Source organism: Drosophila innubila (genome assembly GCF_004354385.1).
Source record: "Drosophila innubila isolate TH190305 chromosome 3R unlocalized genomic scaffold, UK_Dinn_1.0 2_E_3R, whole genome shotgun sequence".
In the NCBI taxonomy this organism is placed as follows: Eukaryota; Metazoa; Arthropoda; class Insecta; order Diptera; family Drosophilidae; genus Drosophila; species Drosophila innubila.
The window spans coordinates 5174308-5192355 of record NW_022995380.1 but is presented as its reverse complement, the minus strand read 5'-3'; the positions used below and the strand labels follow the sequence as shown (position 1 = coordinate 5192355).

The window sequence follows — 18048 nt, the reverse complement described above, 5'->3', positions numbered from 1 at the left end:
AGAGAATGACTCATATGCTATTCGTTAATTTTTTATTGCTAATTGTAAGCTAATTACAGTGACGAACTTAATTATTGGCCCAGTAAGCAGTTTGCACTTTACCACTGTATCTTGACCCTTTATTATGTGATTGGCTGCGTTCACCAGAACACATCAATCGTCAATCATCTATCACCAATCAAAAAAATTGTGATGAACTTCTGGTGAACCCTTTGATGGAATTTTTAGAGAAAATCAAAGTTGTCATTTAATTTAATGTCACAGCTATAAATATATTTTAAAAACAAGTGGGAAAGGCTATAGTCGATATCCCGACCATAGGATACCCGTTAATTATTTCAATATATATAAAAGTACTTTATAGAAAATACTTGTATTACTTTGAAAACATGAAATCGCCATAACTGCCGCTCTACTTTTCCGATCTTGATACGATTCAGTGGGATTATAGATTACGTTAATTACAAAATAAAACGATTATTTGAAAAACTGTGGGTGTGGTGGTTTTCCGCGATTTGCGGGAACTGAGGGGGCGTGGCTAAAATTTAAAACAAACTTGATTTGCGTGGGGTTTATAGAAATCTGTGTGCCAAATTTGGTTACTCTACCTCTTATAGTCTCTGAGATCTTTTTGTTCATATGGACGGACAGACACACATGGCTTTATCGACTCTGTTAATGCTGATCAAGAATATATATACTTTATAGGGTCATAGATGCCTTCTTCTCCCTGTTACATACATTTCAACGAACACAATATACCATATACTTATTTGGCACAAAATGCTTAATGAAATGAAAACCAAAAGAGCAAAAGGATCGATTTGAAGTAATAGATGATAATACGAAAAGGAAATAATTAAGCCAATATTACACGTCCATTTAATATTACATGTGAAAAGATTTAAATATTTTTTCCAAGGCATTTTCCCTACAAATAGACTGCATATCTTCCAGAGGTCAACAAAGTGTTTTCGGCATGCAAGTTATCACCCAGCTCGCAAGGCAATTCTTATTAAAATCATAAACAATATTTTGGAATAGGTTTCTATTCTAATTGCTTAGTTCTTTGTAAACCTTTCTCAATCACCACCCTTAATTAACGCCCAGCTGCAGCTTTTTTAACATAAACTCAGAATTAGCAGTAAACCACTTAACGTATAACCCATATTCCTGGCTTTAACATAAACATAACAGCGCAACCACTTAATGCAAAGATCACGTCTCTAATGCGCAGTTTTTAACATAAACATAAACATAGCAACGCAACCACTTAACGTAAAAGATCCATATTCTCGCGCGCAGTTCTTAAAGTAAACATATCCTACTTTGCTTACGCAAGCCGCCCTCACGAGCTTTTGAGCTTTAGGAAAAGAAGCTTTAGCATAAACCTAGCTGACTTGCAGCATAAGATCACAATTGTACTTCAGTTCTAATTTGGTTATCAAACAGATCGGGAGTACTTGCCTCCCACTAATAAATATTTTTTTCAATCCAATAACTATTGAATTGTTAATTGGCGCCCAACGTGGGGCTCGCGATTTAAAAAAAAACACAACAAAAAGATCCAATTAAAAGAAACAAAATCTTTAGTGTATCGCGAGTTTGCAAAGTGCCGATATTGATTAACCAAGGAGACGAATAATACAAAAGTCTCTGAACTCTCAATAACTCTAGTGCATCAAAAATTTCCAACAATTGGAAATACCGAGTGCCACATTAACTCTAGTGCATCAAAAATTTCCAACAATTGGAAACACCGAGTGCCACAATAATAATATGAAAAACTTTATGTGACCAATTCATTTGATACATCAACCAACAATCCAAGATTAACTTGGACGACAATCAAACAAAGACCAGAAGGAAGACCGAATCTCAACAACTAAATAGAAGACCCCAAGGGCAGAAGGAAGACTACCAAGTTCATCAACGAAGAAGAAGGATCGCTTACGTGAGCCATCATACACATATTATAATTATTGTATAAATTATATAATTATTATAACTTTATATAAACCATAAATTTACTTTGTGTTAACGAACATTTATTTTTAAATATAATTGTGAAAATATAATTGATAAAAGTGGAAGACCTAATTGAAAGTTTTAAGGGTTTAGAAATGGCTAGCGATAGACTGACAGCTGATTTGGTAGCCCAGTTGATTGCGAATCAAACTAGAGCACTTGAACAACAAATTGCAGAATTAAGACTACAAGTTACCTTGCCCCAAAACAGTGAACAAGAATACACAGCTGCACAAATTAACGATACCATTCGTTGCGATGAGTCTTTCGATGTCATCAAATCAATTCCAGAGTTTTCAGGTAGTTACAATGCGTATGTTAGCTGGCGCGAAGCAGCTTGTTGCGCTATGCGCATGTATAAAGAAGGAAGTAGAAAGTACGTAGGTGCGTTGACAATTCTCCGAAATAAAGTGACAGGTAGAGCTAATGATACTTTAACCAATCATGGTACAGTTCTTAGTTTGGAAGCCATACTTTCAAGATTGGATTTCGCGTATAGCGATAGACGACCAATCTACATAATCGAACAAGAATTAAGCGTCCTAAGGCAGGGTAACTTGTCTGTCCTCGACTATTACAATTTGGTCAATAAAAAATTGACCCTGTTGATAAACAAAACTATTATGACATACGGTGACAAAGCCAGCATAATTACCGAAATGAATAACAAAAACAGGGACAATGCTTTGCGGATCTTTATCACAGGCCTTAACGGTTCCTTATCAGAAATATTGTTTTCTCTGAAACCAGAAAACTTGCCTAATGCTTTGGCAAATGCTTTGGCAAGAACTTGAAGCAAATTATCAAAGAGCTCATTTCGCTTACAATCATTTTGCTAATTCTCAACAAAATAATCCCAGCTCTGGGCAAAGAAATCAACAGAAGAAAACTGAAAATACAAACCCATTCAAAAAATTTGATAATCGTCTGCGTTTTGATCAAGCTCCACAAAATCAGAATGTTGCGCTTGGCAATAGCTTTTCTCAACCTGCACAGGTACCCATGGATGTAGACAAATCCATCCAAATGCAAAACAAGCCATACCCCTATCCACAAAATCAAAATTTTGTGCAACCAAAAAAGCGGGAGCTGAGTCCCCCTTCAGGGCAGCAACCTAACAAAGTCATGCGTGTTAACAACCTCCAGGAAGATCATTTTTTAGAGGAAGACCAGGAGAGCTCCCCTTCGTCTACAGGATAGACAGGAAAATAGATAAAAGATTAAAAGTACTAATAGACACAGGTGCCACCGGGTATTTACGATAATGCAGAAGAGCTAGTAATTAAGAAAAGAATAAAAACTGTAAACGGCTACAGTGTAATAACACATTTTCATAATATAAATATATTCGGCAAACGCTATAGGTTCTATGAAATTAACAACCTCGATGCAGATTTATTGGTTGGTTACAATCTTTTAAAAGATATCAAAGCAGTAATCGATTTATCAGAGGGAAGTTTGCATTATAATAACAAAACAGAAAAAATAAACTTTATAAAACATGCCCAAGAAACGGTAGGCAATTTAGTGAGTTCAGACGAAACCTACACAGTCGCTTCGTACTTGGACTACCAAAATGGAAAATTCAAAACATTTTCCCTATTTAATGTATCAGACATAGAATCATCGTCATTAAGTGACGCTGAAAGCCTACAAATGAAAAGACAAAGAAGGGAAACAACACGCACAAAGAAAAAATTAAAAAAGAACAGACGTCGAAAGATGTCAGTATCCTCTACGACAAGTTCTTCCTTGTGCAAAGTTAATCAATCTACTAATGAAATAGATTTGAATATCCTTGAACAACAGGTCGTTCAAGAGATCGAAGAAAAGCATTCTCAAATACAAACTAGTCTCCCTTTTAGGACAGATATCCGAGGAGAGATTCGAACAATAAATGACAGTGCAATCTACAGTAAGCAATATCCTTATCCTCACTCAGTTAACAATTTTGTTAGTCAGGAAATAAATAGGATGCTGAACGAAAATATAATAAGGCCTAGCAGAAGTCCTTACAATGCCCCAGTATGGGTAGTTGGAAAAAAGGGTTTTAACGAAGACGGGACACCAAAGAATCGGTTAGTGATTGTCTTCAAAAAATTGAATAACAATACAATCCCCGATAGGTATCCAATGCCAGATTCCTCGGTTATTTTGTCTAACTTAGGAAAAGCACGATATTTTTCAACAATTGATTTGGAATCTGGATTCCATCAAGTTTTAATGAAAGATGAAGACATTGAAAAAACAGCATTCTCTATTAACAATGGTAAATACGAATTTTTACGTTTACCATTTGGGCTTGCAAATGCACCAGGCATATTCCAAAGGGCTATGGATAATATATTGCGCGAAAAAGTTGGTAAAACTTGCCACATTTATATGGACGATATCACTGCGGACGGCAGTTCGCGTTAGTGACGAAAGCAGCACGAAGGGTGCGAAAGGCGACTAACTATATATACAGCTAAGTTGGAAAATTTGCGCCGACTGTCCGATCAGATCGAGTTATATACCGATCGACAGGTTTAGTTCTAACTTACAAAATGGCGTACTAAAACTTTTCTAACCAACCTGGGTCATGAGATACGGGGTGTAAGTGGAGGGAAAAATTTTGATAATTGCAGCTTATGGGGCCGTTGGGGCTTTTTGGTAAAATTTTTTTTTTTTAAAAATTCTAATTAAAAATACGCGTCGATTGATACCTCAATCACCCAAATCCGATAACTGGTTCAAAAGATAAATAAATTTGAAAATTTTAGTGGACTTCTCAAAATGAAGTGAAAAGTCAGTTTGTTTGTCTGTTTGTCTGTTTGTCTGTTTGTCTGTTTGTCTGTTTGTCTGTTTGCATCAAAGCGCTAAAGAAGCTTAAATGTAATGATGGGGATTGATTCCTTTTCAAAAATCTAGAAATGTTTGTTCTACGACTTTTTCAATTTCCCGCTAGTTTAGCGGGAAAACGCTAAATCCCGCCAAAATTGAAATCTCAACAGTTTCCAAACCATAGAAGCTACAGATATGTTCTATATATCATTAGAAAGGTGTGTTTGAGGGCTTTTACGCGTACCTTTAAACTTTTTTTCTAAAGTACTCAGGTAACATTTTACAGGTGAAATAAAGTTTTTTAGCTTACATTTTGGCGATTTCTGACAAAACGGCTCTAACGATTTTTGTTTAATTTTAATATGTTGTAATACGTACAATTTCGCGTTTTTTGGTATATGAAACATAAATTTTGGTTGAGGGGTTCGGAAGATATTACCTGTTAAGTGAATAAATACAATTATCTATCGGTCGAAAATCACGTTTTAGTACAAAAAACTTTTTGGTTTTATGAGATATCTCAACCAAAATGATACAATATGCATTTAACTTGGTTTTATATATTCTGACCAAAGTTGGTTCAAATCGGACCACTATATCATATAGCTGTCATAGGACCGATCGGTCCAATATTAAGTCTTAGTATGAAAAACTTTTTTATTTTACTAGATATCGTAACCAAACTAATAGAATATGCATTTATTTAAGACTTATATATCCTGAACAAAGTTGGTTCTAATCGGAACCACTATATCATATAGTTGTCATAGGACCGATCGGTCCAATATTAAGTCTTAGTATGAAAAACTTTTTTGTTTTACTAGATATCGTAACCAAACTAATAGAATATGCATTTATTTAAGACTTATATATCCTGAACAAAGTTGGTTCTAATCGGAACCACTATATCATATAGCTGTCATAGGACCGATCGGTTGAAATCCAAGTCTTAGTATGAAAAACTTTTTTTTTTATAGTAAGTACGAGGTCTCCGACAGTATAGTATGCTCGGCTGTAGCAACGCGAGCAAAGCGAGCAGGGGGCGGGGCCCCCTAGTTTTTCTTTATAATTAAAGAAAAAAAAATTTTTAAATACGAAATACGTTCAACAACTAAATTTTTATATTTTACTATTTGCCTGCATTAATGATAAAGTTACAATGTCAAAAGCAAAAGCAATTGCAAAAATTTCTGATATCCCACAAAAAAACCTCTAAACGAGGTAAAAGTCTAGTGACGAATTTTAGACCCAAATTTCTGATATCAATTTTGACGAACAAAATTCAGTTTAATCTAAAATTTTAAATAAAATATAAATTAATATAAAAAACGAAAATTGGCATTCGGCACTGCGCAAAAGTTATTTTTATGTACAAAGAAGATCACCCTTTTTACTCACAGTGCACAATGCCAATTTTCGTTTTTTATATTAATTTATATTTTTATTTAAAATTTTTAGATTAAACTGAATTTTGTTCGTCACAAAATTGGATATCAGAAATTTTGGGTCTAGAAATTGCTTTCGTCACTAGACTTTTACCTCGTTTAGAGGTTTTTTTTGTGGGATTATAATTTTCTCAGAAACTCCGGAACAACATTTCGATGATTTACAGGAAGTCATTGAGATCCTTTTTAAAGCAAACATGAAGATATCCTTAGAAAAATCTAAATTCTTCAGAAAAGAAATTGAATTTTCGGGATACATAGTATCACACAACATAATCAAAACAGATCCTCAAAAAATAGAAGCCATTATAAAATATCCTCCACCCGAGAATTTGAGAGAGTTACGAGGTTTTCTAGGTTTAACCGGCTATTACAGGAAATTTGTAAAGAATTACGCATCCATAGCAAAACCACTTACTAAATTATTACAAGGACATAACGGTATGGTTTCAAAACATATGTCTAAGAAAACAGAAATATCATTAGACGAAGAAGCTTTCTCTGCCTTTGAAAATTTAAAATCACACTTAATCGCAAAAGTTGAATTAACCCAACCAGATTATTCAAAAAAGTTTTTTCTCAATACAGACGCTTCAGATATCGCCATAGGCGCAGTCCTCTCACAGGAAAATAAACCAATTACCTTTGTTTCCAAAACCTTAAATTCAACAGAAAGAAATTATGCCACAAATGAAAGAGAATTATACGCTATTGTATGGGCTTTGAAAAACCTCAGAAATTATTTATATGGCGTCACAAATCTAGAAATTCACACAGATCATGAAGCACTTTCATTTGCAGTCTCTGCACGAAATCCAAATCCAAAAATGAAACACTGGCATGCCTTTATAGAAGAGTTTAACCCTAAAATATTCTATAAACCAGGCTCCACTAACGTCGTTGCTGACGCCTTATCAAGGATAGTCATTAACCACATTTCTATCACAGGTAGTCAAGAATCCATTGAAAGAAACCACTTGTCTGGAGAAGAATCTTCTTCCGAAAATGAAACTGTTCATTCTGCAAATAGTAGCTATGAAATTGTGTTAGAAGAAACCAACAAATCATTAAATCAATTCAAACAACAGTTACTTATTTCAAAAAATAGAATTACCATTCATGAAAAATACGACGTGTTTAACAAAACAAGACATATCATAGAATACGACACAGTAGATAACTTAATTAACATACTTAAAGAATTTCTCCAACCAAATTTAACCACAGACATTCATTGTTGTCTCGAAGACTTATATGAGATTCAAACTAAATTAAAAAATACATTTACCAATAAGTTTCTTTTCACACGAAAATTTGTGCAAGACATTGAAAACAAAAACGATCAAGAAATAATTATCGAAGAAACACATGCTCGAGCTCACAGAGGATTTGATGAAAATCTTAAGCAAATTTTGAAGTTCTATTATTGGCCTACATTATATAAAAAACTTAAAGAACACATACGAAATTGCGAAATTTGCAACAAAAATAAATACAACAGAAACCCTAAACAAATCCCTATTTCTAAAGCACCTATTCCAGAAAAAAAGGGTGAACATCTCCACATTGACATTTTCTATGCCCAAAAATTAACATTCATAACTTGTATAGATGCTTATTCTAACTAAACAAAGTGTTAGAATTAATCCAACCTTTCCCTTTTGTTAAAACCATAATGATGGATAACGAAACTAGTTTTTCATCAGCTCAATTCAAATCAACCATGTCCCGTTCAGGTATAACAATTTATTTTGCCGATCCCCGGCACAGTCTAAGTAATGGACAGGTAGAAAGAGTTCATTCAACACTTATTGAAATTTCTTGTTGTATTCACGAAGAATACAATATAATGGACCATTCAGAGCTTATTTACCGAGCAGTAAAAGAATATAATACCTCAATCCAATCAACAACCCAACAAAAACCTTGCGAAATATTATTTAACAAAATAAATCATGCAAACTTACCGCTCAAACTAGAATCAGCTCAAGCTAAAAAATTACCAAACGGGCGAAATCATTTATGAAAAAATACATGGATTACGAAATAAACTACAGCCTAGATATAAAAAGCAGGTAGTTAAAGAAGATTTATTAAATAAGGTAAAAATAAACAATAGAGATCGCATAATTCATAAAGATAATATTAAATTTTAATTCATTTATATTTCTATTTTTTATGTACTTCTAGAATGAACGTTTTGTATGTCATATCTATTTTATTGCCGATTTGCGGTTCTGATATAGTCAATTACTCAACAGATGACTATGTCCTACTTGAGGATACAGATAATCTTTTTTTATACGAAACATATGGAGAAGTTTTTCACGTTACTAACAGTAGTTTTTACAACGACATTTTTGAAAACGAGTTAATTTTTTTTAAAATAGAAATTCTACTATCGATTGGGAAATAACCATGGAATTAAATTTAATCAAAACACTTCTTTCACAACTTACACCCCACAAAATTTTTACGCGCAGTATCAATGAGTTAGGTACCATTTTTAAATGGATTACGGGAACACCAGATCATGATGACATGATAACTATTCAAACTAAAGTTAATGAACTTATTCAAAATAACAATCAGCAAAATCAAATTAATTCTGCAATTTTCAAAGAAGTTACGAAAATCACAACCCTTTTAAGGAACATTAAATTAAATCAGGAATTTTTATTAAAAAAATATCGCCTTAAACTATTATCACTTGATCTACAAAATCTATTGGATACTATCACATTTTCAAAAGCCAGAATACTGAACCCAAAAATTTTAAATAAACAAGACATGATAAACATATTCAATCACGAAAAATTAAACATTACCTTAATCGATCTTTTGGATGTTTCCTCTTTTTCAATTATTTCATTTCAAGGTTTAATCATAGTTTTTATTAAATATCCAACTATTAATTATAATTGTAAGTTATACCACGCTAAGGCCATATCGCAAACAGATGGAAAATTATTTGTCAACAATAAAATTGCTAATTGTAACAACACATTTTATCTAATCAACAATTTCAAAAAAGAAATATATAACAGTTTTGCCCAAATTATATATACTCCAAATTGCTTTGTAAATCTCCTAAATAAACAATTTACAACTTGTAAGAAATTATCTGAAAAAAATAAGCCAATTGAAATTATAACGGATGGCGCTATTTTAGTGTCAGGCACAAATTGTATTAATGAAACCTGGCTTACAGGAACTTATCTTGTTACTTTTAAAACCATAGTAATTATAAACAACATCACCTACACCAATGAAAAAGAAAAACTATTAACCTATGTAAAACACAATAAATTCACAAATTACTTAATTACAGAATATCAACTTACTAATAATACCGAACTACAATTAGAAAATACAAATATTTTATCAAAAATTGTTTTTAAATTAGAAAGTAATCATTCTAAAATCACATTTATTATAATTATAATTATTTTTATTTTTATTATGATAAAGCTTCTCAAATATTGCCCAGAAACAAATTTAAATCCCTTTATGTTGCTAAAATCAAAATTATCACACAATCCAAATCGCCATAAAACTCAAACCCCAGAACTAGAGCTTGACATGTTACATAAATTAAATGAACAAATTGAATACATAAAAAGAACTCATTAAGAATGGGGATTCATTTTAAGAAAGGGAGGAGTTATCACCCAGCTCGCAAGGCAATTCTTATTAAAATCATTAACAATATTTTGGAATAGGTTTCTATTCTAATTGCTTAGTTCTTTGTAAACCTTTCTCAATCACCACCCTTAATTAACGCCCAGCTGCAGCTTTTTTAACATAAACTCAGAATTAGCAGTAAACCACTTAACGTAAAACCCATATTCCTGGCTTTAACATAAACATAACAGCGCAACAACTTAATGCAAAGATCACGTCTCTAATGCGCAGTTTTTAACATAAAAATAAACAAAGCAACGCAACCACTTAACGTAAAAGATCCATATTCTCGCGCGCAGTTCTTAAAGTAAACATAATCCTACTTTGCTTACGCAAGCCGCCCTCACGAGCTTTTGAGCTTTAGGAAAAGAAGCTTTAGCATAAACCTAGCTGACTTGCAGCATAAGATCACAATTGTACTTCAGTTCTAATTTGGTTATCAAACAGACCGGGAGTACTTGCCTCCCACTAATAAATATTTTTTTCAATCCAATAACTATTGAATTGTTAATTTGCATTTCGTTTCTTTTAATTTCAAATCTTGTGTAATTTAGCTTACGATTTGTTTTATCGATAGCAAAGCATCACTATCATCTTAATATTCAATTACTTTTTCCTGATGGATTACCGAAGTACAAAAAATAACTGAATCACTTGATAAGCTACAGTGGTAAAGTGCTAACTGCTTACTGTGCCAATAATTAAGTTCGTTAGTGTATATGACTGAGGCGTCAGACAGCTTATCAGCTTTCTTTAACATTTAAACGCGTCATTTGTGTTGATCTTCTGTTTATGAATGTAACTGATTTATGAATTTCCAATAAGTAGACAACTTAAATTAATTGCGGCTTAACTAAGGATTATTGCTCAACTCTCAATGCTGCATCCACAACAAAGTCGCTGACACGGAAAGTGTAAGTGTGAAGTCACATTTGCCTGCTGCAGTCGACAACACACACACAGACACAAAATAAAGATACGCTAACAGACGCACAACAATATTATTGCACTTATTCTAAATTCTTAAGATTCAGAAGCTAGCTGACAACATGAAATTGTTTCGGTCGCTTTTCCTTTTACCTTTACAGTTGCAACGGCAGCTCGTGCTGCCGACAGCGCTGCTTTTGTTGCTCAGCATATGCTTGCAACAACGCATCGCACTCGTCACAGCTGACAACTTGGAGTCAAATGGTGAGTACGCAACTTTTCTATTTCTTTTTTTATACACACACATTTATCCATTTCTACTGAAAGTTGACATTGTGCACTGTGAGCAAAAAGGGAAAGCTTCTTTGTACATAAAAATTACTTTTTGCGCAGTGCCGAATGCCAATTTTCGCTTTTTTTTTTATTAATTTATATTTTTATTTAAAATTTTTAGATTAAACTGAATTTTGTTCGTCATTAAATTGGATATCAGAAATTTTGGGGCTAGTAATTGCTTTCGTCACTAGACTTTTACCTCGTGTAGAGGTTTTTTTTGTGGGATATCAGAAATTTTTGCAATTGCTTTTGCTTTTGACATTGTAACTTTATCATTAATGCAGGCAAATAGTAAAATATATAAATTTAGTTGTTGAACGTATTTCATATTTAAACAATTTTTGTTCTTTAATTATAAAGAAAAACTAGGGGGCTCCACCCCCTGCTCGCTTTGCTCGCGTTGCTACAGCCGAGCATACTCTACTGTCGGAGACCCCGTACTTACTATGAAAAAAAAAGTTTTTCATACTAATACTCGGATTTCGCCCGATCGGTCCTATGACAGCTATATGATATAGTGGTTCGATTAGAACCAACTTTGTTCAGGATATACAAGTCTAATTTAAATGCATATTCTATTAGTTTGGTTAAGATTTCTCATAAAACAATAAAGTTTTTTCGTACTAAAACCTAATTTTGACCCGATCGGTTCTATGTCAGCTATATGATATAGTGGTCTGATTTAAACTAACTTTTGTCAGGATATATAAAACCAAGTTAAATGCATATTGTATTAGTTTGGTTGAGATATCTCATAAAACCAAAAAGTTTTTCGTACTAAAACGTGATTTTCGACCGATAGAAAAATGTATTTATTCACTTAACAGATAATATCTTCCAAACCCCTCACCCAAAATTTATGTTTCATATACCAAAAAATTGTACGTATTACAACATATTAAAATTTAACAGAAATCGTTAGAGCCATTTTGTCAGAAATCGCCAAAACGTAAGCTAAAAAACTTTATTTCTCCTGTAAAATGTTACCTGAGTGCTTTAGAAAAGTTTAAAGGTAAGCATAAAAGCCCTCAATCACACCTTTCCAATGATATATAGAACATATCGGTAGCTTTTATGGTTTGGAAACTGTTGAGGTTTTCAATTTTAGTCCACTAAAATTTTCAACTTTATTTATCTTTTGAACCAGTTATGGGATTTGGGTGATTGAGGTATCAATCGACGCGTATTTTTAAGTAGAATTTTTATAAAATAAAACATTTTACCAAAAGGCCCCAACAGCCCCATTAGCTGCAATCATTTAAATTTTACCCCTCCCACTTACACCCCCGTATCTCATGACCCAGGTTGGTTATCGGTATATAACTCGATCTGATCGGACAGTCGCAGCAAATTTTCCAACTTTGCTGTAAATATAGTTAGTCGCCTTTCGCACCCTTCGTGATGCTTTCGTCACTAACGCGAACTGCCGTCCGCAGTGATATCAGCTTTGAAATAATTGCGACCACAAAAGTTGGTTGCATATCGTATTTCTTGACTAATCTGACTTATTTTAACTTGTATTGATGTAATATAACAATTTCTATGAAAAAAAGGGGTGTAAACGCTTCATCAATTTAAATTAAATTAACATGATTGCAATGGTTCATAATGTATGCAAATGCTTGGCTAATTTACTAATTGCTAATAAATCTGTTGAAATTTCCTTCTTATTAGTATGCGCAATAGCTCTAAAGATAAATAAATCAATTCGCAATAATCAATTTAAAGCGCACTTTGACAACTTCTTCTTGCCTTTTGCTTTTAAAGTTTAGAAAAGTTTAATTAGTTTTTAACATTTAATCAAAAATCTCACTTAAATCTCATGTAACACACAGCAGTGTGTTAAAAACTTTCGCATATTCATAAATTTCCTTTCTATTTGCAGCACACGTCGGTGACTATTTTCCTGCCCTTAATGAGTTTTCAACACACACTGTGATACGCCCCCTAGTGCAACATGGTCGCACTAAGCGCGCTCTGCATAGCACTCTGGATGCAACGGTGAGTAGTGGTACTACGAATTGGAATTGCTGTTAAATTCATTTGAGCATAATATAGTTCAAGTTAAAGAATCTATCTTAAGGCTTCCAATTTCTAACAAATGTAACAGTACAACTATAAGCAAATCGAGAAGTGAGAATCAACCTCAAAGCTAGAAGCAGAAAAATAGGTCAATTTTACGACTAATCGAAATGGGATATGAAAAGAAAATTCAAGGAAAAGAGAACCAACACTGCGTGTGTAAAGAAAGCTTGGTATCTCTTTAATGAATTCTTTTTGGTATCTGCTGATATTTCAGGATGGTCTACATGCTCCGCAGCTGACACTGAGCTACATGCACCAAGGACAACGCATCCAAATCGAATTGCAACGCAACGATCGCCTCCTGCCCGACGCCCACTTCCTGCGCTATCAGAATGCCAGCAACCAGGAAGATGGCGCCTCCGGCTACGTCGTGCGCAATTTCACCAAGACTGACATTGATTTATGCCATTATCAGGTAAGTCACTCAATTTCCCTCTCTCTTTGTGGGTGTAGCAACTTTACATAACGTTGTTGTAATTTCCAGGGACATATACGTGGCAAACAGGACTCAAGTGTGGCGCTTTCCACCTGCGATGGCAGCCTCAATGGCGTCGTCTTCGATGGCCTGCACACGTACTTCATTCACCCGCACATCGATGGCAACGGAAGACTGCAGGATGACCATTATCTGCTCAGGTGAGTTACGACAGAGGTGGCCAGCTAATATTTTTCTTATATAAATTCAAGTTACATTTTAATGTAAGATTTCAAGTTCAAATAATTTATCTAGTTTCAATCAAACATCATCTGTTGGGTTCGACTTTCTGTTAACATATTTACGTACTGTAAGTTGGCTAACAGTCTATTGCTAACTATCAGTCCTTGTTAATTGTCTAACATTCATTTACTTATACTTACCAACGATATTTAAAAAACATGGTTTATTATCAGTTTATCATCAAATGTATAGTATGTCTGCTTACAGGGTTTCTCCCTATCTATTAGCCAACTTTTCTCACATTAAAACCCCAAGTGGTCATCTCCTAACAATATTATATTCAAACAATTTTCTTTTCCTGTCAGGAGTTACCTACCTCAATAATGTTTGCCTTATTTGTTGTCTATAAATATTTGCTTCATTTCCCTGCCCACTTTCCCTTTCCACTTGATTAGACGTTTATATGACGACTGCAACGGCAACGGAAATATCAAATTACGTTACGTTTTCAATTTTGCAGGCACGCCGATATGTTGCAACAGAATGCTACCTGTGGGTACGACAGCAGCAAGGATAGTCACAATCCACAGGAAGATGATGAAAGGTGGCAGCACGAGATGGAGCGGGAAGAAAAACCTTCTTTGCCCCAACGTTTGGATGGTGGAGAATTCCATCGGATGTTGAGACGCAAGCGAAGGCATGCGGATGAAAGTCAACTGCTACGAGGACCGTACAATGCCAACAAGTACTCCAGCTACGTGGAACTGGTCATTGTGGTGGACAACAAGTTGTACAACCATTTCGGGGAGAATGCCAAGCGAGTGCATCAGCATTGCAAGGATCTGGCCAACATTGTGAATGCCGTAAGTAGCTTCAAAACTAGTGGGTAAGAAACAATTTTCAAAGCGAAATAATGGACTAAACGGACATTAATCAGAATCAAATTATAAATTAAATTATACCCTAATTAAAATTCCGCAAAATTGGTCAGTATTTGACAAAGTTATCACAGCTTAAAGTTTTTGAGAAAGCGTCAATGAGGGAGTATGAAAGGAAGGGGTACAGTGCTGATAAAAAATTAAAATGTTTAAATGAAAACATTTTGATGCAGAATTAAATTAAAAGCCAAATAATGATAATACTGACTTTTCACAATAAAATCGGATAGCTTTTGATAGAGCGGTAAGAGGAAAAAATGGGATGAAAACATGAATTATTCGATGTTGATGCAGTTCTTAAAGTCTCAGAAATCTAGTTGTTAATACAAATGGAGGGATAGACGGACCGGCACACCTATTTTAACCTGTATACTTATGTAAGATGTATTTACAATAAGGTGACTTGTTTAACACTGTTTCCCTCCTTTGAGTAAGATATTTTGACAGTTGGGAAGCAAACTTCATGTTTGCTATCTCGTTTATGCATCTCTATCTCTGAGAGCCGAAAGAGCCCGACATAATTTTTAAGATTACCAGCTGTCAAGGAGAACACATGTCACTGTATTAAATACATCTTGCACTTATGAGTCTTCTGAAACGCTCTCCCTATACTAATCTCCCGATCCTCTCCAGATATATGTGCCCTTAAACATTTTTGTGGCGCTGGTGGGCGTGGTCATATGGAACGAATCGAACGAAATTGAGATCTCCAGCAATTCAAGTGTCACACTGGCCAACTTTCACGAATATCGAAGAACAAAGCTCGTCCTGCAGCATCCCAACGACAACGCACAGCTGCTGACCAAAGAGGTGTTCTCGAATAATATTGTGGGCTTGGCCTCGGTGGGACCCATTTGTACCTACCTGAGCTCGAGTGGGGTGAACATGCAGCACAGTAATATACTGGCCGTGGTGGCCACCACGATGGCTCATGAGATGGGCCACAACTTTGGCATGGAGCACGATTCCAGCGATTGCCACTGTCTGGATGAAAAGTGTGTGATGACTGCTTTCAACACGGCTTTTGTTCCTGTGCATTGGAGCAGCTGCAGCATCGATCAGCTGACGATTGCCTTCTCGCGTGGCATGAACTATTGCATGAGAAACAAACCAACGCGTCTCGATTACTCGCCACAATGTGGCAATATGTTCGTGGAACCCGGCGAGCAATGCGACTGCGGATTGCCCGCCCACTGCGAGAACAGCTGTTGCAATGCCCACACCTGCATGTTGCACAGCAACGCCTCCTGTGCCACCGGCGAGTGCTGTGACCTGGACACGTGTCGACCCAAACAGGCAGGAAGCGCCTGTCGTCCGGCGGAGAATGAATGCGATCTGCCGGAGTACTGCACCGGCGAGTCAGAGTACTGTCCGGCGGATGTGTTTCGCCGTGACACGGAACCCTGCGACAACAATCAGGCTTATTGTTTCCATGGCACCTGTCGCTCGCATGCTAGTCAATGTCGGATTCTGTGGGGTTCGACGGGTGACAATTCCGTGCATTGCTACGAGAAGAATATAGAAGGTACCGACCAGGGTAACTGTGGCTACAATCGCCTCAAGAAGACCTTGGTCAAGTGCACACCCGAACACGTCCATTGCGGCATGCTTCACTGTTCACATTTCAACCAACGCCTAGAATTTGGCAAAGTTTCTGAGTTCTTTGGTTGGTCTTCCTCTGATGGCCGTACAACTGTCAAATGCAGCTCGGTGCGTGTTGATCTCGGACTGAACACAATTGATCCTGGTATGACCCCGAATGGGGCTAAGTGCGGTGAGCGGAGCATGTGCGTCAATCAGAAGTGCATGCCCCTGGACCGTGTGCATGCCCCGGCCTGTCCCGATAACTGCAATGATAACGGCGTCTGCAACAGTCGAGGACATTGCCACTGCGATCTGGGATTCGGTGGTGAATCGTGCAACAAGCCTGGACACGGCGGCTCCGTTGACAGCGGTCCAGCAACAAATCCAATCAGTGAGTATCTCAACTCTTATCACAGTGATCTTATTCCTTTTTGACAATTGTGTTGATCTACTTGCAGGCAATTTGAGCTTCAAGCAATTTATGTTCATTCTGTTCTTCCTGGCGGTGATGCTTCTGTTCTTTTTCTGGAATGTCTATCACTTTATGATCCGCAACAAGTTCTTCTCCGGTAGAAAGCTCGCTGAGAATATGAGTAGTCGCAGCGCCACCACTTATTCTAAGTCTGCACCTTCAATTCCGCCGCATTCACAACCACTTAACACACAAACTTATTTTGTAACTGCAACAAACATACACTCCCAAATGTCACGCCTCAAGTCCAGGCAAGCCGGCTCCCCTGCTGTAGTGCATCCGCCTGCCGTGCCCAAGAGCCAGAGCAACTCTGATGTCGATCATGTGGTTCCTACCTGGCGACGCAAGGTCCCCACTACCCAGCTAACAACACCCCCCCCTGTTCCACCACACAGAAACATCAGTTACCACAACAATAACAATAACAACAGTAACAATAATACGCGACGCAAGCTGGACATCACGGCGCCACGTCTGCATGCAACAACAAATCCTTTGGCGCTCACCGATGGCGCCAAACACATACAGAGAAACCCCGCGAGGTTTGCCAAAAAATAGCAACAATAACACTAACACACAACACTGCCTAAGAAATATTCGCATGCAAGAAAAAAAAAATTGAGCATGTATTTTCCTTAATCTTACTTCTTCTCCTTTACTTAATTTTTTTCTTCTTCTTTCTTCGATTCTTCGCTTTTTTCATCTTTACCACCTAACTTTTCGTCCTCTTCTCCCTCCTCAGTGTTCCTCTTCGTTCTCCAAAATCTTTCTCCTCATCCACCGTCTCCTTTCCTCCACCTCTTCTCTTTTTTCATACATCTCCATTTTCCCCCTACTTTTCCTCTCTTTTCTCTCACTCCACTCCCCTCATCTTATGTCTCCCACTCCCCTTTCATCTTCTCTATCACAATTCTCCTGCTTCTCCTTCGCTCCCACCTCCAATTATTCACTTTTAATATCAATTTCCTTGTTTTTTGTCATTCTACTTAACTTAATTTGATAATTATAATTTAATTAAATAAATGATTTGTATAAATATTATTTTAAACGTAATTAGTGTTAGTTTTG

At 36.0% G+C, this 18048-nt stretch overlaps 1 protein-coding gene across 1 annotated transcript; it reads left to right on the top strand.

Annotated features, from left to right (window-relative positions):
- The first annotated feature begins 11029 nt into the window (after nt 1-11029).
- On the top strand, nt 11030-17568 carry LOC117792336 (zinc metalloproteinase-disintegrin-like MTP8). The gene is made up of 7 exons (XM_034632414.1): nt 11030-11171; nt 13129-13244; nt 13543-13743; nt 13813-13964; nt 14507-14849; nt 15558-16899; nt 16967-17568. The coding sequence occupies exons 1-7, from the start codon at nt 11030-11032 to the stop codon at nt 17536-17538; spliced, it is 2868 nt and encodes a 955-aa protein (XP_034488305.1). The 3' UTR covers nt 17539-17568.
- Nucleotides 17569-18048: the final 480 nt, after the last annotated feature.